General features: G+C 42.0%; 1 protein-coding gene across 18 annotated transcripts in view; it reads right to left on the bottom strand.

The window, feature by feature from the left end:
* Window positions 1-6,802: 6,802 nt before the first annotated feature.
* svila (supervillin a) overlaps window positions 6,803-25,686 on the bottom strand; it is a 78,263-nt gene continuing 59,379 nt past the window's right edge. For 7 of the 18 annotated variants that reach the window (XM_079360829.1, XM_079360834.1, XM_079360824.1 and 4 more), the window contains 26 exons: window positions 24,154-24,207; window positions 22,861-22,941; window positions 22,285-22,341; window positions 21,454-21,619; window positions 19,881-19,955; window positions 19,468-19,494; window positions 18,994-19,080; window positions 18,010-18,187; window positions 17,735-17,907; window positions 16,879-17,034; window positions 15,726-15,862; window positions 15,036-15,183; window positions 14,813-14,958; window positions 14,401-14,576; window positions 13,563-13,716; window positions 13,191-13,470; window positions 12,254-12,408; window positions 12,026-12,128; window positions 11,429-11,636; window positions 11,060-11,193; window positions 10,782-10,937; window positions 10,110-10,253; window positions 9,548-9,669; window positions 9,161-9,316; window positions 8,584-8,604; window positions 6,803-7,780 (listed from right to left, as the gene is read on the bottom strand). In XM_079360829.1, coding sequence (XP_079216955.1) covers window positions 7,694-7,780; window positions 8,584-8,604; window positions 9,161-9,316; window positions 9,548-9,669; window positions 10,110-10,253; window positions 10,782-10,937; window positions 11,060-11,193; window positions 11,429-11,636; window positions 12,026-12,128; window positions 12,254-12,408; window positions 13,191-13,470; window positions 13,563-13,716; window positions 14,401-14,576; window positions 14,813-14,958; window positions 15,036-15,183; window positions 15,726-15,862; window positions 16,879-17,034; window positions 17,735-17,907; window positions 18,010-18,187; window positions 18,994-19,080; window positions 19,468-19,494; window positions 19,881-19,955; window positions 21,454-21,619; window positions 22,285-22,341; window positions 22,861-22,941; window positions 24,154-24,207 — 3,381 coding nt within the window. In that variant the 3' untranslated portion in view covers window positions 6,803-7,693. The remainder of the gene's footprint in view (window positions 7,781-8,583; window positions 8,605-9,160; window positions 9,317-9,547; window positions 9,670-10,109; window positions 10,254-10,781; window positions 10,938-11,059; window positions 11,194-11,428; window positions 11,637-12,025; window positions 12,129-12,253; window positions 12,409-13,190; window positions 13,471-13,562; window positions 13,717-14,400; window positions 14,577-14,812; window positions 14,959-15,035; window positions 15,184-15,725; window positions 15,863-16,878; window positions 17,035-17,734; window positions 17,908-18,009; window positions 18,188-18,993; window positions 19,081-19,467; window positions 19,495-19,880; window positions 19,956-21,453; window positions 21,620-22,284; window positions 22,342-22,860; window positions 22,942-24,153; window positions 24,208-25,686) is intronic. The other 11 variants (XM_079360836.1, XM_079360830.1, XM_079360832.1 and 8 more) reach the window with 8 other exon arrangements.

Here is a 25,686-nt window from a genome sequence, read left to right on the forward strand (position 1 = left end):
CTGTGTGGTCTAACAGAGCTGATGGGCCTTGGGTGGGGTGGAGCGAAGCAGAGCCTCCATCCAGCTTTAAGAGTGACAGTCCAGGTCTGAATTGGACGGCAGACAGAGCTGAGACTCAGAGCGAGGGGACCTGAGGCGCGTGGCTATGCGCCACATTATATATAAATCCACACAGCTTTAATGGGCTCCAACAGCGTAGAGATCTAAATCTGGGTTAACAAGCAGAGCTTACCACTAAGAGCCCAGGGCACCAGAAAAGAGAGAAAAAAAGTCGTCTGTCTGAAATTCGTTTCCCATAAATCATCCCTGGCCAGAATCTTTGAAGTGGCTTTCTTAGATTTTGGACAGGAAGTGTGGAGCTTAGAGCTTTTTTCCTACCTGAAGAAGTTGAGGAGAAGGAATGAGTCGGGGTGGGGAGTAAAGGAATGAAAAAAGAGAGAAGAGGAAAGAAATTAGGAAAGGTGGGGAGAATAGGGGAAAGCAGATGAGATAAAAGAAGAGAAGATGGAAAACACGAGAGGAGACGAGACGAGAGGAGAGAAGTGGAGAGGAGTCAAAAATTAAGGGAAAATAATCAGGAAACAAGAGAAATGAAGAAAGTAGAGGAATAAGGAAAGGAAAATAGAAACGGGGAGAACAGAATACAGATGAGAAGCAAAGATAAAACTGTGAAGGACAGGAAAGGAGAAGAGATCAATGAGAGGAATCAGCGGTGGTTTAGTGCAGGGTATATGCCGGTATAGGGATGCAGTATACCCACTTATTTTTCAGTCTCCATAGAGTATACCCACTTCTATATCTCCTCTGATTCACACTGGTGAGTGATTGCATTTTTTTCCAAGAATGGTTAAGGTATGACCCACTGTCTCTGATTGATTAGTATTAATGCAATGCAGTATTAGTATTATTGATTATGTATTAACTGAATGTGCATGAACAGTCACCGTTTACAAAAAAGGCAGTTTTCCTCTGCTGAACAGGTCACCTATAAACCATTTTGGGGAAAATTAAGAGGATACCCACTTCTTCAGCCACCACTGCACCAGAGGGAGACAAGAAGGCTGAGGTTTAAGGAGAAGAGAAGAAATAAATGAGGAGAGGATGTGGAAGTGATGAGAAGAGAGGTGTACAAAATAGGAATCAATACAGCAGAAGAAGGTGGAAACACAAAAGGAATGAGGAGATGGGAAGAATAAGTAAAGAAGACAAGAGGGGGGGCAGAAGAGGAAGAAAAAGAGGAAAGGAGATGGAAAAAGGGATACGAAGGAGAAGATACAGATCATGAGAGTAGAGTAAAGAAGAATTGAAAATAGGAGAAGAGAGAAAAAGGAGTTAAAATGGAAAACAAAGATAGGTGACAAATAAGAAGAGAAAAAATATGAGAGGAAAGAAAATGAGGAGGAATCAGGAAAGGTTAGGGAATAAGTAAAGCAGACGAAAGAATTCAGAAGGAGGAAAAGGATCAGGAGAGGAGATGAGGAAAGTACGACATAATATGAGATGAGAGGAACGAGAAGAGGAGATGAGTCAGTGAAGGAGAGCAGGAGAAGAGAAAAGTTAACATAGAGCTCCATTGTGATGTGGAATCCAGTGATAATCCACACATAAATAGAAACTGAGAACAAAAAGGAAACAGCGTGCAGAAGAATATGAGCTAAGCCTTATTTGGACTCTTATTGTTTGCTGCTTGTCATCCTGGGAGGATGGAGGAGAGGAGGAGATGAGGAGAGGGGAGGAGGAGGTGGCGTTGGGCCGGCACGCCGCCAAATGCAAATATTGTGGAGTAAATGGTGCTAAAGCTCAACTGTGCCACTTTGCACCTAAGCCTGTGTTGAATTAACACTGTTATCATAAACAAAACATTGTGCGAGTGTGGAAGTGGGCTGAGCGGCGACAGATGGTTAAGAGCATTAGGAAGATACCTGCCAGAGGGGCCTTTCACCCCCTGTATGGGTTATTAACATTCACTGCTGCACAGCACCCGTGGCATATGGCCCGGTAAATATTGACTGATATTTTAATTACCCTCTGCATAATCTAATAATTAATCACAAACATTACAGTTTCACCTTTTTTTACAGCTCTGCATCTGAGCTTCAAAATCACTCAGCGACTTAGCGACTCCATCAGTAAGTGACGTTCTGTCACATACTGATGGAGCATGTGATGTTTGTGTCCGACTTCCATTCATATTTAATGGCATCATTAAGAATTCATATCCATTACATCAGCTAAAGACGTGATTCGATGTTATGAAAACGCTGCTTTAGAAATAATGAAATGAATAAGCAGCTCTGATTGCATTATTTCATAGCACTACATTTCTCTCAGCACCTGCTTGATATTGTGTAGGTCCTCCTTTCCAGCTCTGACCTGTCAAGGCACAGTGTGTTCATACACCTTTCTATCAGAACCAGCAGAAGCATATCCAGTAATCTTCAATCGCTCTTTTGTTGGTTCGGACCAAACGGACCAGCGTTCACTCTCCTTGTGCATCAATGAGTCTTGGCTGCCCATTTCACTACTTTACCTGTTATTCACTTTACCTGTCATGACTGATCGTTGTATATCACCTTTATATTACGCTAATGTGCAATCCCTCAATTTCAACACTTAGGTCTCAGTAAGTGTAACTCCGTCAACCACATCCGTCCCCTCTTCCACTTCACTGGGGCCCAAGTCCTGGTGGCAGCAGGCTAAACAAGTCCCCCCCTCTCCACACTATCTGTCAGCTCCTCCTTGGGGATCCCAAATTGTCCCAGGCCAGATAAGATATAATATACCTCTGGCCAGCTCTGGGCCTGCCTCAGTGTCCCAGTTTGACATGCCCAGTAAACCTCCAAAGAGAGACGCTCAGGAGGCAACACTCAGGGGAGACAACAATCTCAGTTGTCTCTTTTTGAAGCATAGGAACACACACTCTCACGCCCTATGAAGCCCATCCAAGAATTGTTACAGGGCAGGGGGTTATATGTCCCAGAGATCCTGGGAGTGCTGCAGGGAGAGACTTGGAAGTAGGGCGCAATCATGTTGTGAACAGCAATGCAAACTGGAGAGTAACTTACCTTACATTAAAGTCTGAAGAGATACTACTAATGACATCAACAGGATTATCAGATGATGTCACCTGGGTCATTTATTAGAGCTTCATAGAGCCAAACAATCTAGTTCCAATCTTGTTCAAATTTGGACCGGTGTGACGGCGCTCTTAAATCTCTTGGGGTCTGCAAGGGCTCAGGAGGTGGAAGGGGTCTTTAATTATTTTAAAGAGACGCAGTCTGATTTCCTGCTCCTGAATTCTGCATGTGCACATCATCAGGAAAGTTACCTGCAATGATATTGGGTCCTGATGATCAAGTTCACAACTTGCACTGCAGCCTCTGCAGACAGTTGAATGAATGTGAGTGTGAAAGGGCAAATGTGACATGCAGATTAAAGCACGTGGGGTTAGAAAAACTAAAAAAGGTGCTTTACACAACTGTAATGTAGGTGCAGTGCATTCAGATCCGAAAACTGTTTCACACATTTAGGTAGTTTATATGTGTGCATGTGGGCCTGCACAGTGACTTTTCTTGCAAATGTCCTGTATAAATGATTAGGCCTTACTAATATATCTTATAGAATTACAAAGGAGTGGGAGAACTTTGAATAAAGGATGTCTCAATGATACCAGTTTTTATAAATATGCTTTCGAGCTATGAAAATGTACACATACACGTTTACTACGTGATTCTAAAAATATTTTCACCAAGTGATCTTTGTTTTCAAAGATGTATTTTGGGGTTTTTCCATGCCTTTATTCTAGAGATAGGACAGTGGATAAAGTCAGAAACCAGGGGAGAGAGATTGGAACGAAAGGTCGGATATGAACCTGATCCGGCTGCTCTCGAGGACTTAAGCCTCTGTACATGGAGCACTAACCAAACACAACCAAGTAACAAAATTTTACCTCCTAAAGGAAATTGATGGCAAATGGAAAATATTGCTGATGAAAGCAGATGTCCCTTTGAAAACCCAAAAATATTTTTTCCCCAAATTGTGTTTAGGTGGAGACAGCAAAATATATTTGTATATTAGGACTCGATTACTCAAACCTATCTTTGCAGTTCTTATCATTTAGCTTTACTTTTGCTTTCTCTTCTTGTCTTCACAGCATTTACTATTCATAGCTTCTGTGAGTACTACAGTACAGTACGACACAGGTGTGAATGTGTGTGTGTCGGTGTGTTTTGCATTCATGTGTCTGCATCGTATAAAGGGATTCTATCAAAAGAAAAGCTTTCTGGAGCTCAACACAGAAACTGGGCTCTGAGTCAAAACAGGCTCCGATTCTACACACCCCTTACAGAGTGTGTGTGTGTGTCTTCATGTGCACAGACACGTACTGTACATCCTACTGTCTTTCTGGATATAGAGAATGGAGGTGGTGGAGAGGGGCTGGGTGGGGGGTGGTTGCAGCTTGTTGCACTGAGTGGGTGTGGAGGAGCGGGTAGGCGGATACGCACGGTGTCACACATCAAACTCTTCGCAGGCCAGAGGAGTTCAGAGGACGATGTGTAACAGAATAATCCAGCACAGACTCAGCAACGAACAACTTAGCATGCAAGAGAGGGCGAGCAGATGAAAAACAGCGAGACCCACGCTCAGGCTTGCCAACCACTTTTTGGAACAGGCAGCAACTTCTTCTTCCTCTTGTTGCTGTTTCAGGGCAGCCTGTCAGTGAGGCTGTTAAAACATTGAGCAACAGTTGGATGAACAGAAACCTGCTGTGTATATTGTTCTACTGTGATTGCATGAAATTCCCCTCTAATTGCTCTTGTTCCTCAGTGCAGGCCAACGGCTGATATTGAGAACATCTGAGAGACTTTCAGACTGTGTGTGTGTGAGAGAGAGAGAGTGCTAAGTTGGAGGACAGCCTGGAAAAATGAGGCTGTGATATTTGACAGGTTGGACGGCTGATTGGAGCCTTCACCTGTGTGTTTCTGTGTGTGTGTAGGTAATGGAGAATTGAACAGGAATTTAAAGCTGCCATCTGTGGCCTGGATGTGAGGCCTTTACTACACAAATAGAACCTTAGAAGAGAGGTGGGGATCATAGTCCCTGACGGAAAGGTTAATAAAAGACCAGCAGGAAAGAAATTCTGTCGTGACCAGCCCAGTGTGGTTAGCAGGCTCAATGCTCTGCCTGTGGGGGCGGCAGTAGCTCAGTCTATAGGGACTTGGGTTGGGAACCGGAAGGTCGTCGGCTCAAGCCCTGCACGGACCCCAAGTCCAGAAATTGGTTTGGTAGCTGGAGAGGTGCCAGTCCACTTCCTGAGCACTGCCGAGGTGCCCTTGAGCAAGACACTGAACCCCAAAACTGCTCTGGAGCTCACTGTGGGCAGCACCCTCACTAGTATCCTGTTTGTGCATGAATGTGTATCTATACGGTTCATGTTCATTAGACAGAGTGTAAACTGAATTTGGATTAATGTGGGATTAATAAAGTATAAATTAAAATGATTATTTATACAGATAGATTTGCCCTCACGTTCCCAAGCGTTTACATTTGTCTTTGAATATTTCTGGACATTTAAAGATTTTATTTTATACATCTTATCTTATGTTACCTGTTATCGTTTGACATTTAAATCAGAATAAACCTCCAGCTTAATGATTGTTATGGCCTTTAATTGATCACTCCTTCTTATGTCATCTCAATCTCTGCAAATGTATTTCACTACTGACTCGATATCATTGTAAACAGAGGTCGCCCCTCAATGACATACTGTACATACAAAGGTTGATCAATTGGTCGTCTAAAGTGACTGAGCAACTTATTATTGTTTGTTAGTTATTAACTTCATACACAAATCTTTATACTTTAAAAACTAATAACTAAAGTCTACGTCACTGCTGTTTAATTAAAACATGTTTAACGGGTTGCCAGAGGCTAAGTGGTTCAAATCTGACCTGTAGTTCTTTTCCATCGTCATTTCCCACTCTCTCTCCCCCTCATTTTGCACTCTGTCAAGCCCCAAAAATAAATCTTACCACACACATCTTGTGATGTACAGACGCAAAAACTAAAGGAGCTGTAACAGGAGCTTGTAGCTATGGTTTAAGAGCTATTCCTTCTACATGAATGAAGTTGAGATACAACACTCTAAGAACTCTGTCATTTTAACTTGAACTACTGCATCAAAGAATCTTTGATAAGCAGCAATTGTAAAATTTGAAATGTATTGCTTTTAAAAGCCTGAAATTCAAAATGTGATAATAGCAAAAGTAGCATTATCACACTGTGAATGTACAAAAATATAGGTTACTGTACAAATACACTCAAGTGTGTGTCCATCTCTTTAATTCTATGATAAACACGTCTGAAGTTAAATTCTCAGGACTTAAAAAAATTGATTCAAGCTGGGAAAAAAGATACATAGTTTGGAGAAAAGCTACAATCATCTGTTCTGCTCTTAGAGACTTTCCTGTCCTTAATCTGCGTTCCTGCACCAGCACAGTATACACAAATCAGGATTATACTGCCCTCTACTGGATTGTTAGTGTTGATACAAAGAATCTTCAAATTTAAGATCTTTAATAATTGATTAATTTGTTCATAAATAGATTAAATATAATTTGTGCAAATGAATATTTACACATTTGTAAACCATATGTAAAAGTAGCATTTTTAATGTATGTACTTGTGTTGTCCTTTTGTATGTATACGATGTATAGGATTTAACATAGGATGCGTTTATAGTTTGTTATTGTAAGAACATTTTGTATTGAGGTTAAAGAGTTTCATAAAGACACCAACACAAGAAAAAAGACATTCTGATATCCAACTCTCCTGGTTTATTTCTCTAACATTTCTTTATATGACAAAAAGTCTTCAAAATGCAGACTAGAATCTTTATATAAACTGTACACAAAGCAAGGCACTATACACTGGCGGACTTTGAAAATCACATACAATTCATATAACTATCTTTACCTTTTATTGAGCATCCTTTCTTCTGTCTGAAACAATAATGACACTACATCCAGATAAAGCTGCATCATTACATCTGTAAATGGCAAACGGTGAACTGTACAGCAAGAGAGAGAAGAGATCTGTGATATCCAGTTCAGATCCACACAAAACCTCCTCCACATGAATTTACACGTGATTCATTCATTTCTAGCTCAGTGAATATTCAGGTAGCTTTTCTTATTTGAATTGCTATATGGATCTGATATAAATATAAATTATTTTTTAATGCACAAGCATAGATGTAGAGTGTGTTCAACAGGCTGACCGGCCTGCTCTCTCACTCTGACAGATTGGCAGACAGTGTGAGAGCACTGTCTGTCCTGCGTATGTTACATATGTACAAACATTAACAAGAGTATGACTTTCAAGACAAACTATTGACACCTTCATTCAGAGGTACATCCACTTATACTCATCTCCCACATATAAAACCAATATACCAACATGAGAGCAGATTGAAAGGAAATCTGCTGCGCAACATGCTGGTGCAGCTCCCTCACTCATCGATCACCTCCTCCACATCTCCTTCACTCCTCCCCTTTTTGTCCTCATTCCTCCACTAAAGAGCAAACTCAGGCTGGGCCTCCGCTGAGTCTCTGGACGTAAACAAAAGAGAAGACAAAACAATCTTCTGGTAGCTTCCCCCTCCCCTTCCTTGTATCTTCAGTTCAGCTCTATGTTAGAAAAGTCCTTTCGCCTTCTTCAAGTTCACCTGCTTCCAGGCAGGCAAACCCCCGTACTCCTCTCTGCTCATCTCCAGGGCTTTCTGTGGGAGAGAGATCGTCCACACAGTCAGGATAAAGTAGTCACGATCACCATTGAACTTTTTCTGTCCAGAAATTCAAAGCGATAAAATCCTGACACTGGCACTGTGAGGGATGTCAGCAAAGTCATGCATCAGTGAAAATCACAACACAGCCTTCTTTCTCCAGCTCACACCTCCCGTAAAGTTTTAACTGAACTCATACAAACAGCTTTCAGTGTGTGTCCACACTAGCTTGTAGATAATGTGTGAACTACATGCTGAAGACATAATAATATTATTATTTATTAAGCAGAAGGATCAAGACAACATGAGAAGAGAAAACTAGCAATCATCACAACTTTACACACAGGTCATATAGACATGATATATTACCCACACATTTAAAGAACACACAGCACACTCAGACATTAAAGCTCATTCAAAAAGGAGAGTTTTTAGTAATGATCTGAATGTGGATGGGTCAGTGCAGTCTTGAATATGTGTGGGAGTGAGTTCCAGAGAGAGGGGGCAGCACTGGAGAAGGCTCTGCCCCCCCAAAGTTCTGTTTGGTGGAGAAAGGATGTTGGCATTGTCAGAACGGAGGCTACAGGAAGGAGTGTGACGGTGGAAGAGATCAGTGAGGAGGAGGCCTGGTGGTTGATGGCCTTGTGTGTGAGATGATTCACCAGAGAGGATATCAAATCACTGATTAGATAGAGTGCACAGAAAAACAAACTGATTTTGTTAAGAAGTGGAGTGTGGATGCTGTGCAACGAGAGCACCAACAAGTCCAACACCTTCCATGCTCAAGTCAGAGGACTCACCTTCCCATAAGCCCCTACACCCTGCAGGGTGGATGAATGAAAGAGTTAAGTTAGGAAAAGACAAGAAAGTAAAACATAATGAAAGAAACTTTGAAAAGAAAGTGTAAAAAGAGACATGAGCCTAAAAGCGTCACAAAGTTTTGAGTCAGAGACAGATTTGATGACGATGTCAGAGCAGCTGCTCTGTCAGATATAATGAGAGAAAAAAAGAAAAATAAATAAAGACTTCAGTCTGAACAAAACAATATGTCCGACATTAATGGACATAATGAGAGTATCCTTTTTTGATTTAATGGCAATAACACTTCTTCTGAAAGACTTATTTTAAGGCTTTTTGCCTTTATTCTTTATTTGACAGGACCGTGGATAGAATCTGAAACCAGGAAAGGGGGAGTGAGAATGAGATGCAGAAAAGGAGCAACAGGCCGGACTTGAACCTGATCTGCATCTGCCTAGAGGACTGTAGCCTTCATACATGGGGCACAACCTAACTGCTAAGCCATCTCAAATACTGTTATTTTTTAAAACACTAGTTTTATCATTAAAATGTGCAGAAAATTGTGTATTTGATGCTTACCTCAAAGTCCTCATCAGACAGGTAGACCTCCAGGCGAAGAGGGTCCACTCCCTCTGGCAGCGGTCGGGCCAAAATATCAGACAGGGGGTACATGGTCTTACACAGCCGGGCTAACACGTCCTCGACCAAGATAATCTGGTTACACACCTCTGCCTCCTGACAACACCGACATGTACAACATATAGTGTCAGCTAGAGAGTTTGAAAGCAGAAAACAAATGAAATAAGGAGATCCCCTGAGGGCTGAACACTAACACCTGGGCTGGTCGGTTTTGGATTCAGAAAATAAGTCTTCACTAATGGCTACAGCGAGACTCTGTCAGCAATATTGGGTCATATCAGATGATGTAGCTGTATGTAATCAGTTAACGTGATTAGCTGCACACACCCTCTCTGTGATCTCAGCGATGTCCTCTCGATGCTCCCAGCTGGGGAACATGTTGGTGAAGGTGAGCGGCTCCAGACCAGCGTGGATCAGATACGCTTTGGGAGGCTTCTTCTCGTTCTTTTCTGTGGAGGCAAAACAGAAACAAAACTATTGAACCCTAATTCACTTTACTCAATGTCATGGTTATTTCAGCGTTGTCCACTGAAAGCAGCAACAATTGGATTTGTGTGAAAAAATAGAATGTTACTTTTACTCAACAAGGAAAGAAAAAAAGTCCCAGAGATTAAAAAAACTCCTTTTTAAGAGCCATACAAATGCAAAAATACATCCTTAGGCAATTAAAAGACAAATAACAGATCTGAAAAGCAAATGTTTGTCAGGGTCATCCACACAAACATATCAGGGAGAAGATCTACAGCCAGATGTCTCTGCCTCCATGTCATTTAGGTAAAGGGAGTAAAGGGAGCAGCATATTTAAACGTTTTTTTTTCTTCCTAGTTTCATTCTGACTTTTGGAACAGACAATAAGAAGAGGAACAGAAGATTAATAAAAGCAAAATACCTTTACAGTACTGCAGCACAGTCTCCATGGCACACTTCCTGTCGGAGTCCCAGCGCATCCTGGCCGAGCCGGTGCTTTCACTGTCCTGAGGCCACCAGCCCTGCCACAGATACACCTCATGGTGGTTGTCCACCAGGAACAGGGCTGAAGATAAGAAAACAACAGGACATCTTCAGCATTCATTTTCCATTAATGATCAGGAGATGGCTTTAGGTCTAAGCTGACCTTATACTCAAAACGTTTACGAGAATTGTTGATGTTGGAGACAATTTTCCAGTGTTGGAATCAAAACCTCAAGATGACATAAAATAGCCCATAAAAGTAAAATGAAAATATTTGGAGCTCCCCCTACTGACTGGCTGAGGCATAGACAATAAAGCCTGCGTTTTTCATATTCACACTTTACAGACATTTCTGTCACTATAGTTGGTCTTATCAGGCTGATTATTATTTCCAACTGTTAATTTTTGGAAAGTTTAGTTACTTGATGCGTTAGAAAAAGGAGGGTTAACAGTGTGATTGACAGCTCTGTTAACGTATGGGATCTTGCAACACATGGGAGTATTTCGGCATTTTTGTGTGCTTTAGAAAAAAAGATCATCCATACAGTCTCTGGTTAGAATAAACTCTTGACAGTTTGCTGTGCACATTAAGATGAATGGAGTTGTGTACCTGGTTGTGAAGCTGCATAGAGGTCCTCCTGCAGGAAAGGCATGGAGTTGACCTTTTTGGGTTCTCTAGCAGGATACAGAAACTCCACAGCTGAAAACTCCCCTGAGCTGCTGCTCAGCTGGTACAGACGAGGCGTGAAGTTAAATCTTCCCGGGTCTGAGGGTTCCAAGTCAAACAACACAAAAAGGACACTTATAGTCACACGATGAACAGCACATTCAACGTTAAATAAACAGTTTTCATCTGACTTAAGGTTACATTGATTTTGGTTCGCTAACCTTGTAGCATGCAGTCATAGGTTTTTCTGTCTCTCCTCCCAAGTGGTTCCCAGAATCCCGCAGGCTCTGCTCCCTCGTCAAATTCCCGGATTGTAACCTTGCTGCTGCTGTGAAGGCCTGCTTCCAGAGGACAGCTGTATACAGACAAGTCATTTTAAATAATGGTCCAAGCTCTCAAATGCATGAGTCAGTCCTTAAAGACGTGTGAAAGACATCGTAGAACTAAGAGACACATTTTCCAAGATTCATCAGAAAGCTATCCGGGGCTGCTTTTGCTTATTTGTTGGAACAAAAAATCCCTCTGCTTTGAATTTTTACCTCCATTTTCTTTTGACTCTTAAAAACAGAAAAAATAAATCTTCCACTCACTGCTCTTTGATTTTGTAGGCAGCCGTGCGTGCCACCTCCTTTGAGTGTGCTTGGGTTTTGCAGCCGTGCCACAGGTAGATGAGAGCCTGGCTGACGCTCAGCAGCACCATGGAGACCCTGGAGCGCAGGCTGCTGCAGTGACAGGCCACCTCCAGCAGGTGGCCCTCCACCTCCACCTCCCCACGCACGCAGTACAGGCGCCAGTCATCTAGTGGGAACATAGGCAGAGTGAGACGTGAGGATAATGAGAGTAAACAATTGAGACACAAAGAAGCGGCCAACTGAGGTTCTAAAGAGATTAGCTCTATTGTTTACGACACAATATGTTTTTTTATTCTTATTCACAATTCTTTTCTTTAAGCTTCACCCATCTGCCTAAGTAATGATTCACTCATTATGTTGGATGACGTCAGGTTTGTGTGACTGCTGCAAAAAAGAGCTGAGAAATCAGAGTGAGTCATTTTTAATTGTCAGGATTGAAAAACTGTTGAACAGACAAGTTGCTGATCTCGCCTGTGCAGAAAATGAGCACCAGTGAACAAACTGTGTTTGAGCTGATAGACCACTTACATTTTTAAGGCAGTAATTTGTGCTTACTTTGCGAGTTCTCCTCCTCTTCCCTCCTCCCTGAGTGGACAACCATCCCTCCTTTGAAGCACTGCAGGAAACACGGAGGCTCTTTACCCTGCAGGACCTGAACCTGGAGAGAACAGATGAAAGGAACACAAGACATGAAGCTCACACGACCATACTGTACATGCTATACGTGGACTGACAGAGAATCATTAGTATTCTAATAAACAGACGACACAGTCTTTACATTACCTGTGCTCCCCGCTCCTCGTCCAGCTCCACTGTCATCAGTGCGGATGTTCCTTTCTCGTTGACGGTGGAGTTCCGGCCCTGCCAAAAGAAGTAGCAGCACTTCTCCTTCCCGGGCCCCGCTGTCTTCTGCTGCTCTGGGTTCTGTCTCCTTCCAACTGAAGAAAAAGAAAAAAAAACATTTTTGAATATTTGCGTAGAAACCAGAACAGGACAGTGCAGGTCAGAAAACAAAGGTAGAGTACAAACACTTTTGCCTTGTACAGTGCTGCAAGTAACAACATTGAAAAAGCTGCTCTGTTGACATAGTGCTCTTGGTGTTGAATAGGAATGACCAATAGCTACTGACTGAACATGGCTGCATTGGTTGTGTTGTGTGTGTGAGGTATGCAAGGATTAATGTAGTCCCCTCACTGTACTGTGCATCTCAGTGGTTACAGGTCCAGGTGAACAATTTAGAGCTGCATGCAAGCAGGCAGAGGACAGAGGAAGAAAGGCTGATAGACGTATTTGGAGTAAGTAAGAAGACTCAGAGAAGAACAAGATATCAAGTTGGGCTTGCATAGTTCTTGATCTATAAAACATGTGTTAACATTGTGTTATGGCTTTGAGGATGAGACTCTATGAAGGTTTATTCTCTGATGGGCCCACTGCCCAACAGAAATGTAGTTTTGCTTATGTAAATTATGTAATCTGAATTTGATGGTCTTAAAGGCAAACTACATGATTTTACTGCGTGAAATATTTCGACACACAGTCTGAGAGCGCTGGTAAAAGGAATATTTGTTCCCTAAACTTAAGACAATAAGTGATGTGATTCCTCACTTTTAGGTTTTAAGATTCAGGTGAAGTCTATCTCATTAACTATAAAAACACGGGATGAATTTGTATGAAACTTGTTGCACAAATTTGAAAAAGTTCAACGACAGGGGATGCCTACCTGCAGCGCTGACCATGTATTTCCACTTCATCACGTACGTGTCCCCCTCATGAAACTGGCCGATGCTCTGCCGTGGCAGGCGGCTGTAGTCGAACTCAAGGATGTGCCAAACCTCCACGCCCAGGGTGCTGATCTCGTAGCTCCTCCAGTCCTCTGCCTCCACCAGGCCGTAGCCCCGCCCCACATTGAACCCGTCCAGTTTGGTGCAGATGGGGCCCTGCTGGAGGGGCAGCATCAGGGAGGCATCCAACGCGTGTGGCTGATCAGAGGCTGACTGCTCCTGTGAGAGATGCAGACAAAGATGAGGAATAAAGACGATGTAGGAGAGAGAACGTCTGCTCTCTACGCTGTACATGGGGAACATTTTGATACCTTTTGATCAGCGACTTGATCATTGGCGTTCCTTGTAGGACTGGGTGTTTTTCTGGAATCACTCCAGTCCAGGAATTTCTCTTTGAACAAAGTGGTTTCATTGTGTTGAGTCAGTCTGCCAAACACGGCCCAGTCAGGTCGGCCCTGACCTTTTCTACAGGTGAGAGGATACATTAAGTCAATAACACTGGACTTACACTGGTGTACATTTAAACACCACAGCAGTGGGATTAGCTCCCCATGAGTGGTGTCAAGAGGACTTAGACCACTGGGTGAGAAACATGTCGGCATTGACTTTATCTTTTAGCAGTCTTAGCAGCTACATTTGGAAGTCTCCCCTTTCCTCTGTCAGTCTGTCTTTTCCATAATATAAAGATTCTTCACTTGTGGCATTTGAACAGTTATGTGCATCATGTGAAATGTCAACCCTTTTTCTTTCATTACATCACCATGAATCTCTTTAACAAGTGTCCATTCACTTCAACTTTGTGAAATCTGATGGGCTGCAACAAAAGTCAAGACACAATGTTTTGCGATGATTTTGTGAAGAGGAATGGAAAATTGACTGTTTAGTTTTCTGACTACCCATTCACACACAGCTGGCAGAAGCTGCGATGTAAAGTGTCCCATCAAGAGTAATTCATCTCATTCATACACATTTTAATGCCGTTGATGCAGCAGGGGCAGCAACTTCATAGAAAGTGTCTTTTCCAAGGACACATCAGTCTACCACTTGACTACAGTCGCCCCCCAAAAAATAGAAAACTATGTGAAAATGGATATCCAATGACATGCTGCATGACATCAAAGATGTGTCCTCTACGTTAGGTTTTCATACTTGGGAATGAGTGGGTTACACTCTCCAGGGTCGAGTGGGTTGATGTCACAGTTTGTGTAGTCAAAGGTGCCGTTCCACAGGTGCTTGGCCAGCTGGAAGGCCACCTTCCTCTGTGCCAGCGTCACTTCCTTTCCATGCCAGATGTACATCTCACTGCCAAAATCAAACACCAAAACCTGCACAGAACAGAACAGAACACGGATGCTTTTCTTAAACCCAGCCGGAACAGGAGACATTGCTTTCTCCCAGAGCCTTATTATTACGTGACCGCTGAGTGACACTAAAGGAATCACTTATGAATCCTTGACATAGTGACTTTAATCCCTGTGTAAAAACATTAAAGTGTTCCTATTCAGCCAAATATAATGTTACATTTTTCTAAGCAATTTGAGAGATTTCCCGGTTGTCTGACCTCCTTGGGGTTGAGCAGAGAACAACGCGGCATCTTGGCCCAGAAATCATCATCTGGCACCAGTTTGTCATCCATCAGGCGGTAAATACAGTTTGTCTCCACGATGGCTCCCTCATACAACTCGTCTTCATCTGGAGTTCCTGCAGCTACAAGAGGAAGGAAAGGGTATCATCTTTTTGTTCAAACAGACCATTTCCTGGAGGCTGGGTTTAACAATCCTTACACTGAAAGCTCGACTGCCCTCCAACAATCTTCCAGAAATCCTTTGCAGCTTGACTTTGAGTGTTGACGGCCTCCTCGATGACCTGGACGGAGTTGGCACGACAACCCAAATCTCGCTTGCTCTGGATAAAGTTTGCTAACTCTGCGGCCTGAAAGAAAGCCAGAAAATGATGTTAATTTTATACTGTATACTGACGGGTTTGTGAAATTGTTTTTAAAAACACAGGTATCCTGGTAAACAAAGACATATTGCATACTGTTCAGTCTTAAAACATATATGAAGAAACATCCATGCATTTTTTAAGATTCAAACTGAATTGTCAGCAACTTTTACTGAACTGATCCCCATGTATAATGTGGGCCAGGGATCAGAGTTTTCCTTTTAGGGGCCAGTGCTCTGTTGAGTTGATTAAAGGTCATCGGCCCAATCTGGGCTTTGAACAATAGCCTTGTTTTGTTTCTGTTTCCTGCAACAACCCACAGACGAACACACACAGACACACTCATCGCTTTCCTTTCTAACAACACACACTTCTTCCTGTGCTGTGTCAACGCTTGCTTCCTCTCAGGCTTTGTTTACATCCTGAGCGTGAAGTGTGACCTAGATAACTACACGCTACATACTCCGCCAGTCTACCCAAACTCCTTTCTCTGTGTTCATGTGCCACGTTGAACTTCTCATTATCCACACCTTGTTCTTCTCGATGACATTTGCGAACTCTCCGGTCCAAACGAAGCAGTGGTGCGGCGTAATGAGCAGGAAACAATCACCGCTGTTCAGTGAGGACGCTCTGGGCTCCACTAGCCTGGTCTGGACGTGCCGTCGGCCTGGTGTTTAAATGGGCATTAAAAAAAACAAAACACAGACAAACAGGTGGCATATCAGTGGCAGCTCTGATTATCACTGTCAACATGCCTGGGTTATCATGCTATGGGTGTTGTGTCAACTATGTGTCAGTGGTGAACATTTGACCCTGTGCATGCCTGTACATGTGTTGGCCATGTTACAGTAGGTCCTCATCCCTTCGTCTTTAAAACTGCTACATTAAATCATAAATGTTTCAAATGACAGTGTCCAAGCAGAAGCTCTTCTAAAACCTCTGCTCCACTCAGAGCTGTCAGGCTGGGACAAAGCAGTACCCCTGGTGTTGTGGATTTTCTCAGGATTATGTTGCATGCGCTATGGAGGAAAAGATCAGCCCAGGATAGTGTGTGGTGACCGGGGGAGAATGATTTAGAGCCCCAGCTGTCACCGGCAGACGTGTGGAGGAGGTGCAAAGCCACCAAAATAGACTTGTCTCCTCTTTTAGATATCCTCTAAAAAGGCAGACTCCCTTGAAGCAGCATCCTCTGAAGCTTTGTGTTCAGAACAGCAGCTAGTGTAGTTCTTTTTTCTGTTCCCATAAACCCCAGAATGTAGCTGCGGTGGAGACGCTGGCTTATTGGCTCTGTAGCTCTATGGTATTTGTTTTGTGTCTCTACAAAACAATGGAGTGAATTACACCCTGCCTCTTGCCCAATGAGAGCTGGGATTGGCTCCAGCCCCCCATGACCCGGAACGGGAAAAGAAAAAATGGATGGAGTATCAGGCATGATTTGAAGTTCCCATATTCTGTTCCCATATTTTCTGGTTTGACATGCTCTTTAGTATATTTCCCAGGTGTATTGTGTATAAAGAGGCACACATGCAGCTACAGCTGTAGCAGTAGCTGCATGTACCGCTTGGAATCTGGTATAACGTCTATGACAATTTTTACTATAATCATTTGGAATTTCGGTGCTATAGCAAAACAACCTATGTGGGTGAACGTGTGTAGTCAGAGCAGCCAGTTAACTCCTCTTACCTTTGACCTGTAAGAGCATGAGTTTCTTGTACGGCACGGCGCTGTTATTGGACATCTGCTCAGAGATGTTGACGCTGCGCAGGTTGACGTTGCTGAAGTTCTCCTTGCTGGCCAAACCGGCCAGAGCCACATCCGAGAGCCCCGAGTTTTTACTCACTGCAGGGAAAAAAAATACAGAGCACAGAGGGGGAACATGAGACAAATATCATCATAGCATTTGCTCTGTGTATTAACCCCTGACCCACATACTGTACAGTGTACACAGCTCAAGTGTTAATGACCTTTCAAGACTGACACTAAAGGTCTCTATATGACTGCTGAAAAAACCCAGACAGCCCCCAAGGCCAGTTTAAGGGTTTGTTATTGGAGCTGTTATGGTGCAAGTTATGGGAGGAACATGACATTGACATGTGCATTCTGTTAAGTCACTTTCACAACAAGCTGCAGCTAAACTAAGGAGTGCACTACACGACGACCGAAAACAGACTCCAGTTCTTGATGTCGCTCAATGTTAGTCCCAAAGCAGCTTAACCTAGTAAGTTTACAGCATGAAGAGACAACATATGTTGTTTATAATATCAGTGATGTTTAACTGTCTGTCAGGAACGAGCCCTCTTCAGTCAAAAGGTGAAGAAATCTCTTTTCCAATACTACAAAGACAGGTCCAAAGCAGGATCTTTATAAAATGTAAAGATGTTTGTCATTGCATGGATGCCTGGATTAAAGTATACAAGCTCATATACAAACTCTTTAGTCAATCATTACAAAATGATACTAAATTTTAAATTGAGCAAGTTTTTCTAATTAATTTCTGAAACAGGAGCCCATCCTTTGTTGCAGCTTTCTGGTCACTCACTCTTCTCAGCCTTCATCCTCTTGCTCTCCAGCAGGCCAATGTTGAGCCTCTGCTCCGTGTACTCGTATCTGATGTCCTCCCTGGCAGCTAGCATCTTAAGAGGGTTCCTCGATGACTGGACGTTACGTGCCGGGCGCACCGCTCGCTTGTGTTGTACCATCTCTGAGGTCAGCCTGTGGAGACGTAAGAGTTTAAGGTGGGTGAGGTGCACAGAGAAAGAACAGTACAGTCTTACAATGATTCATTCATTTCTTTGACTGGCTGGAAGAGCTTACTTTGGCACCTGGGGGCCAAAGATGTCATCAAAGTCGTCGTCTATCTCCACCTTGTTGGTGGTGACGGGGAGTTCCTCGACTTGACGGTAAAACTTAGAGAAAGTTTCATCTTCTAATGCCATCACTTCCTTTACTTTCTTCTCTGTTACTGTGATGGTTGCTTCTGGCAGTCCAGACACTGGGACAAGAAAATATGAGGCTGTGTGAGACTCTGTAACTCTTAACAGTTCACGCATTGTGCCACAAAAAGAAGAAAAAAAAAAGATCTATTTATGATGGAAAAACTCACCTGTAACTAGTAAACATGCTCTACATATACACCTATCTCCACATTGATTGCAGTTGAAGTTTGTATCAAGTATATCTGTTGTCTCCATCTTTTAGGCATTGTTGCCTTTCATTTCAACTTGGATAAAAAGTCTCCACCTGAGCTTGAACTGCATTTAAATTCCAAACCTGTCCTACAAACATTAAAAATGGCCTCACAGAATTTGAGTGAAAAACACGTTACGGAAGATGACTGATTGGACTAATAAGACCTATTTTGTTTTTGTACCAAGCTGTGAACATGTTCATTTTCAGCTGTAATACTTTTTTTTTTTTTTTTTGAATGTGGAGGGACTTCTGGTGCTTCTGCAGTTAGCCTTAAGTGGACACTTGATGAAACTGTAGGATTTTGCACTTCTGTATTAGATTCATTTTTGAACACTGGAGGTTACCACTTAGAAAAAAACGTAATTAAATTATGTATGAAATAGCATCCTCTTAACAGGAGGAGTTTCTGTCATCTCAAATAAATTTAATAGAACTAGAACGCTGCATTCTGCATTTGAACTCAAGCTAGGGCTAGGTAAAGTACGAGACTTAATGTTGTGTCTGACTCTATAACTGATCATATGCTTACCATGAAGAACTGACTGTTTTCTCGAGCTGTTTCCAGTTTGGAGGTCTGTTTCTACAGACAGCACTTCAAACACAACTAACCTTTACTGTTGAGCTTGCCGAGGAATGACTCCAGTTTATCCAGCTTCATGTCCGACTCCAGGTTCAGGTCAGGTATGGCCTTGATCTCTGCAAGGCGGTACAAACATACAGCTGTTAGAGCCCTGCATTTACTCTGTTTAATTTGAGTACAGGTCCCACCTCTGATGCAAGCAGGCAGTCTGAGGTTCACTTGTTGAGTTGTTCATGAGCAGATTCATACAGTCACAATGATTTTAACTATCAACATATTTAACATCACTTGCACACGTTTGTTCACTGCCACGAAAGTTCTTCACACATGCTTTTTATGTACCACAAGATAATATCTAATGGGGTTTCTTCTATTAGCCTTTGAAGCTAATAGAAGAGTCACAGCAACACAAGCTACATTAGTGATGGTGAAGAATGTCGCTGGGTGACGATGGTGAACATTACATTCAGTGCAACAATGAAAGAAAAAAAAAGGAAAAACACCTTCGAAATCAGACATCTCCTCCATGTCTTTTGAAAAACAAGAAAAGAAGATTATTACACATCTGTGCTCAACATCTGAACCTGAATAATAAAAATAATTCATTAATTTAGCATTAACAAACAGTCGCCACAACAGCTGAGAGTAAGACGCCGTGATGCAAAGGGGACCATCTTAGTGACAAAACAATATTACAGTAAATAACTTTTTACAGACTTTGTTCTTAGTGCTTTTATGTCTCGAGCAGTTGGAGCGGCCGCGCCCTTCACTTCTCAGTGACACAGCTAAATGAAGTGAACAGGGAACAGCTCAATGTGACAGCAGTTTGACAAAACGGGTCAGCAGAGGCTAGAGCAGGATGTTAAGAGACAGAAAAGGAACATTGAAGGTTGTCACAGAGGAGCATCAAACTGACCTTCCTGTGGTTTGGAGATCGCCAGGCTGCTGTTCTTGGGTTTGGATGAAGCTGGCTGAGACGGGGAGGTTAACCCTGAAGTATGAACATAGATAGAAATACTCATTTCATGACACAAAAAGCATCCACGTTCATTGTGTGCAAATTTAGGAACAACATAGGTCATCTGCAAAATCTGTACATTGGTATTCAAATAAAGTGAGCTGGTAATTATGATATAACATTAATTATATTTTTTAACAAGCTGCTATACTTACATTTTAACCTAAGCCAACTTTAGAGGTAAAAAAAAGAAGTTCCATTTGTGATACACTCCTGTATCACTAAAACACAAGAGCTTTCAAATCTGACAAATTATGATGCAACATGTCAATTTTCAGAAGGGATTATTCAAATTGAATGTGTACAGTCCCTATCTGGCAGCAATCCGTTTAATAATAATCAAATATTTTTTTATCAGGATTAAAAGGGGGTGCTGCTCCTGTGGCAAACAGCACCTTGTCTTCTGCTCGTTTTACAGAGTTTAATCTTCTTAAACTCAGGCCAGCAGTAAGGAGAGGCCTCTGGTCTCTTTTCTACCTGCATCTAGATTCTAAATAAAAGTTACGTATAATATCTTCCTGTTCTTCGCACGCTGCACTTTTCCCTAAATGCTGGATGATCATTTGCAGAGCTTTTATGCATTTCTGTAGGAAATGTTTGTGGATTTTCCAGAAGGGTTGTTAGTGTTTTGCACATCTCCAGCAGCAAACCAATTTCCATGAAGATACCTTTGATTAGCATGGCACAGTATTCTGTAGAATAGTGATGCATATCCTTAAGATAATTAAAACAAATCTTCACAGTTAAGGGGTGTCTGTGTGTGAGCCCTTTTATTTACATAATTAGGGGTTAAAGAGTTTTGGGAATGTTCCAAATGTTTCAGTTGTCTAATAGCTGCAACCCAAATAAACCCAATCAAAGCACATCAACTCAAAATGTATGTTGTTGCCACAGACTGGCTTAAGGGCACACTCACAATAGGCCCACATATTTTTTTTAAAGTGTTTGCTTACACAGAAATCAACAAGTAAAACGCATTAAACAGTAGTGGATCTGACGCAAACAACAGTGGCTTCAAGGGCTGCCGAAGGAACAGAGCCTCTTTTTATTTGCTTTTGAAGCTGCCGTTTCTGATGCTACTCCTCCTCATGACACTTTATATGTCGCCAGAATCTTTCTTAAAGTGCCTCAATTCTCCCAAGACATGAGTGAAACCTTCCGCCAGCTGCCCCCTCCGGTTGGACCTGATGCTAATGAGGAAAATATCCAAGCATAAAATTATTTTCTGCTTCAGTTGAGTGTCTGACCGAGTGCGTCTGAGTCTGACGAAGGGAAGAGGAGAATCATTTTCTCCTCACTGCGAGTTGTGAATGGGGCTTTAGCAGGTTCAGAGCGGAGAGCTGACACTGAAGTGTGGACTTAAGGCTGTGTAATCAGAGTAATCATTCAGAATTTGGATCATACATGTTGAGTTGCACAAGACACGGAGGAAGAGGATTGTAGAGAGAGTTTGTGCGTTTAGATTCTTCACCTTTCTTCACCATGCGTGCAGCCACGGTGAACTGCGTGGAGTCATTGGCGGCCCCGTGGCCTTTACTCTTCCAGGACTCCTCTTGGGACACGATGAGCTGTTTCCTCTCCTGAATGGACATGTGAGCCTCCATGCTCTGGCACTCCATCTCAGAGTCAGCTATCCTCTAAAAAGAGAGAGAAGGGTCGAAAGTAGTGACATTCAGCAACATGTAATACTTCTGCTGGACTCAAATTAAAGGGATAGTTCACTTTAAGGTACTTCTTCAAGGTCAGACATTATCAGTTGCTCCAAATATGATTTTCTCAAATGACATTACCAGAAGTGGATAATACTTACTCAATTAGGCATGTAGCTAAAATTACTGCTTTTATAAATGTATCATACATAAAGTGCAACAAAACAAGAGAGAGCAGCAAACAACAAAATGTGGAATTTCACTTTAGCCAGAAGAACATTCACAAACAAGACAAAGGAGCCAAGCAAAACAAGACGAAGGGAAAATGATAGACAAGAAGCCAACTCATCTCAGTTATACTGAAAACACGCAGTTTACCAAACTGTAGAGAATTAAAGAGTTTGAGCGTGATTTCAGCAATGTTGTGCTGTCACTTATGAAGTTAAATAAAAATACATAAAAGAAAGTGAAGAGTTCAGAAAGTGAAGATAAGAAAATTTCCAGCTAATATCTTTTAGTTACCAACTAGACCACAAGTATTTGATGCAAATTTTAGGGGGCTGAAACCGTGTTCTGTCCTTAAGTGCTTTTACTGAGAAGGGAGGTTTGAGGGGGGTTTGCCAAAGCACTGTTTAGGGTATTGACAGGGTCACCTTCCTTCTCCAGGGGTGTCTCTCATCCACCTGCGAGGGCCTGGGAGATCTGATGGTCTTCACATTCAGACAGATGGATAATGAGGAAGGTAAGAAAGGATCAAGATTAAGAGAAGCGGTTGGATGAAAGGTCGAACATGATCTGATCAAGCATTGGAAGCTGCAGTGGGTTGCCATGCAGATTTTATGAAACTTCAGACTGGGGAAACATGAAACACGTGAAGGGTGGCTGTGACGGACGGTGAAGAAATCCTCTTCATAATGTGCACATTCTGCAATGATTGTTTTGCAAGCACAGCTGCCGCTGAGGGAGCATTACTTCTGTGACAGGAAGTGAAGTTTGGGGCTTTAAGAGCTTTTGATGAGGAGGAGTGTAGTGCCAAAGAATCACACAGCTCTTTTGGACATCTTACTTTCTTGACAGATTCCTTTCATAAATATCTGAGTTTATTTCAAATAATAGACGTTGCCTTTTAACATTCATCAGTTCAGAGCTTAGTGAGGGAAGCATGTGAGATGGCTATGTAAGCGATGGGGCTGGAAATGCAAGCAGCAAGACATGAGGCCACTTCTCACCTGGCTGGCTGAGTCATCAGGGGAAGGAGTAAGGAAAGGAGGCTCAGGAGGAGAAGAGAGAGCGGAGGCAAAGACGGGCTCCTACAGAGTTATGGCCATGGAAAATACAAACACAGAGGATATTAACAAGTGTGCAGCAGCTGCAGTGTTCCTGTCACCGATCGTAGAAATATTGAGGCGATGTGATCCAAATTAAAAAGTCTAATCTCAACAAGCAATAAAAGGTTTTGTATTAGATCCTCTAAATATGTCACACATGTGATCAGTTTATTTGGTGTGCAGGACACTGAGCATCTTGACACTTATTATTCTGTGACACTTCATTACTTGTTGACTCTGTCTTGGTTAAATGTTTTAGTATAGCTGCCGTTGAATTGCCCCCCAGGGACAAATAAAGTTTTTTGAATTGAATTGAATGTTATCTCTGCTTGGCTTGGGAAGTGTATGATCAAGTGTTTAACAAATGTTAATAAGGAAAATGACGGCATCAGCCTGTGCAGCATTATTCCTTTTTAGACATCGAGATCATTGAAGTGCAAACATCTGATGTATTTACTGTACTCTGATGGAGGAAGGTATATTTAGAGCTCGACTGATAAATCGACCTGCCGATAATATTGGCAGATATTAGCATATCAAGTCACTATTGTGTTAGCGCATTTTATCTCAGATATGCACCGACATTACTACATTTATTCAACATTTAAATATCATTTCATTTTAGTTTCATTATATGTATTGTATATTTTATTATTATTGTTTGCATTTATCTTTCTGGTTGACACAAGCAGCGTGCTTTATGGATTACAACAAGCATTCTCATTCTCCAGAGTGTCAGGCACTGATGCATGTACAAGCACAGTTATTTTCCATCTTGTCTTTGTTTGATAACTGCATTTAAGGGATCAACGTAAAAAAAAGAAAGGCATATTTAAATCTCTCTAAAGATCGCACGTAGGTCCAGAAAAGATATAGCTTTATCTTTATCTTTTCTGTTCCTAATATCGATATTGGCCCTCAAAATACACATCGTTCGTGCTTTAGTTCTGTTCATGTCATGAGTAGGCAGGCAGTTATTTTCATCTTCGAGGTTATTTTCTTCCTTTTTGGCAGTTTTCCTAATATATGGTACTCTACCAGGTACGGGCATCCCTGAGGTACTTGTGGGAGCCAATAAGTAGAGGTGGGACGATTACAGAAACACACACCAAAGAACAACACCATCACCAGGATTTTAAGGGGGAACAAAACCACCAACACCACCACCAAACGTAATTTGCACACTGGCCTTACCCAAAGCTCGTCGGACACAGCAAATTCATCGATCATCATCAGAGCTTCATCGTCCTACAGACAAGCAGCCGCAGAAGAGAAGGGACAAGTTTTCTAAAGGCTCCGTTGTCCCGTAAGTAACAATATCATGGCCAAATTCACATAAACAACATTTATGCCTGTAAGAAATATTTTAATCGAGAATTTGGACTTCTTTAACGTTTCCTCTCCTCTTGAAGCTCTGTAAGTAGCTGAATGTTAACTATTGCAGGATATATAAAGAGTTAGGTATGTCCTATAGATAAAGTGTTTTTCTAGTCTTTTGACTACTCAGTTCACGTTTACACTTCAGGTCACACCTCTCCATTCACACACTGGTGGCAGAGGCTGCTATGTAGTGAGACCATCAGAATGAACTATTCCCAATCATACACATTCATACGCCACAAACAAAGTAGGGTACACCAAACGTGGCTGCAGGAGTTGATTATCAAACCCCCCACATTCTGGTTGAGAGACTCCACTGAGCCACAGCACCCCACGAGGGAATCAGGCAGTATTTCATGAAACAGCTGTTACATTGAAATTGTTTTGTAAAACATTGTGATATTTTAAGAGGGCCATAAAACCAGCTCCTTTCATATGCCTGCGTACAAAACATCGTCAACCCTTCTGTCTTCTGTTAGTTTTTTGACTAAAAGCATCAAATAACTGGTGATAAAGTTCTCTCTAGGAGTCAAAACTGATCTGCAAATAATCTTGACATGTAAAAAATAAATATAAAAATCAAGAGTTATACATTTAAACTGAATTGAAGTGTGATTAAACGTCATCATCACTTGTTTTGCACCTGTAATAAATCCTGTATTTATACATGGGACAACAGGGACTCTGTATTCACTCTGCTGTTGACTCTTGTTTGACTCTTCAGACTTGCATATCTGCTGAGATCATCTTGAGCTTTGCTTTTCTTTGATCTATAACAGGAAGTTGACTGAATCCTGTCCACTTGCTCTGAATAATAGGAGGATAAAAAAGTAGATCAACAACATCAACGTTTCTTCCCCATGACCTTGGCTGTCACTTAAACTACATGAAAAAACTTTTTATTTCCTTATTTGATAAAAAAAAGTCATGTCGGAAAAAATTCAAACAGTTTGTAGAAAACACAGCATTGCATCATCGATCACACCATCAGACCTGACCTCACATGAACCGATTGTCGAGCTGAGCTGAACAAACTTTGATAAGCAGCTGGAAACAAAAACACTCTAGCTGACGTGGACGGACTGTGAGAATAATAAAAAATATTTCTAAACAGAGAGGTACCTGTACTGTCCCCAACCCCCGCTTTCCTTCAAAAACAAGCCCACACAGAAACACAGTCAACATGCAGAGGATGAAATGAGGTTTATTAGTATCAAAACACATGCAAACAGAGACAACGGCGAGCAGGAGCGCGAAAGGTTACATGTAATGTTGAGTTCAGAAAGAAAGACTGAAACAAGACAAAAAATGAGCTACACTTCAGTCAACAGTCATCTACGACTCTGA

Source organism: Symphodus melops, assembly GCF_947650265.1.
Source record: "Symphodus melops genome assembly, chromosome: 14".
Lineage (NCBI taxonomy): Eukaryota > Metazoa > Chordata > Actinopteri > Labriformes > Labridae > Symphodus > Symphodus melops.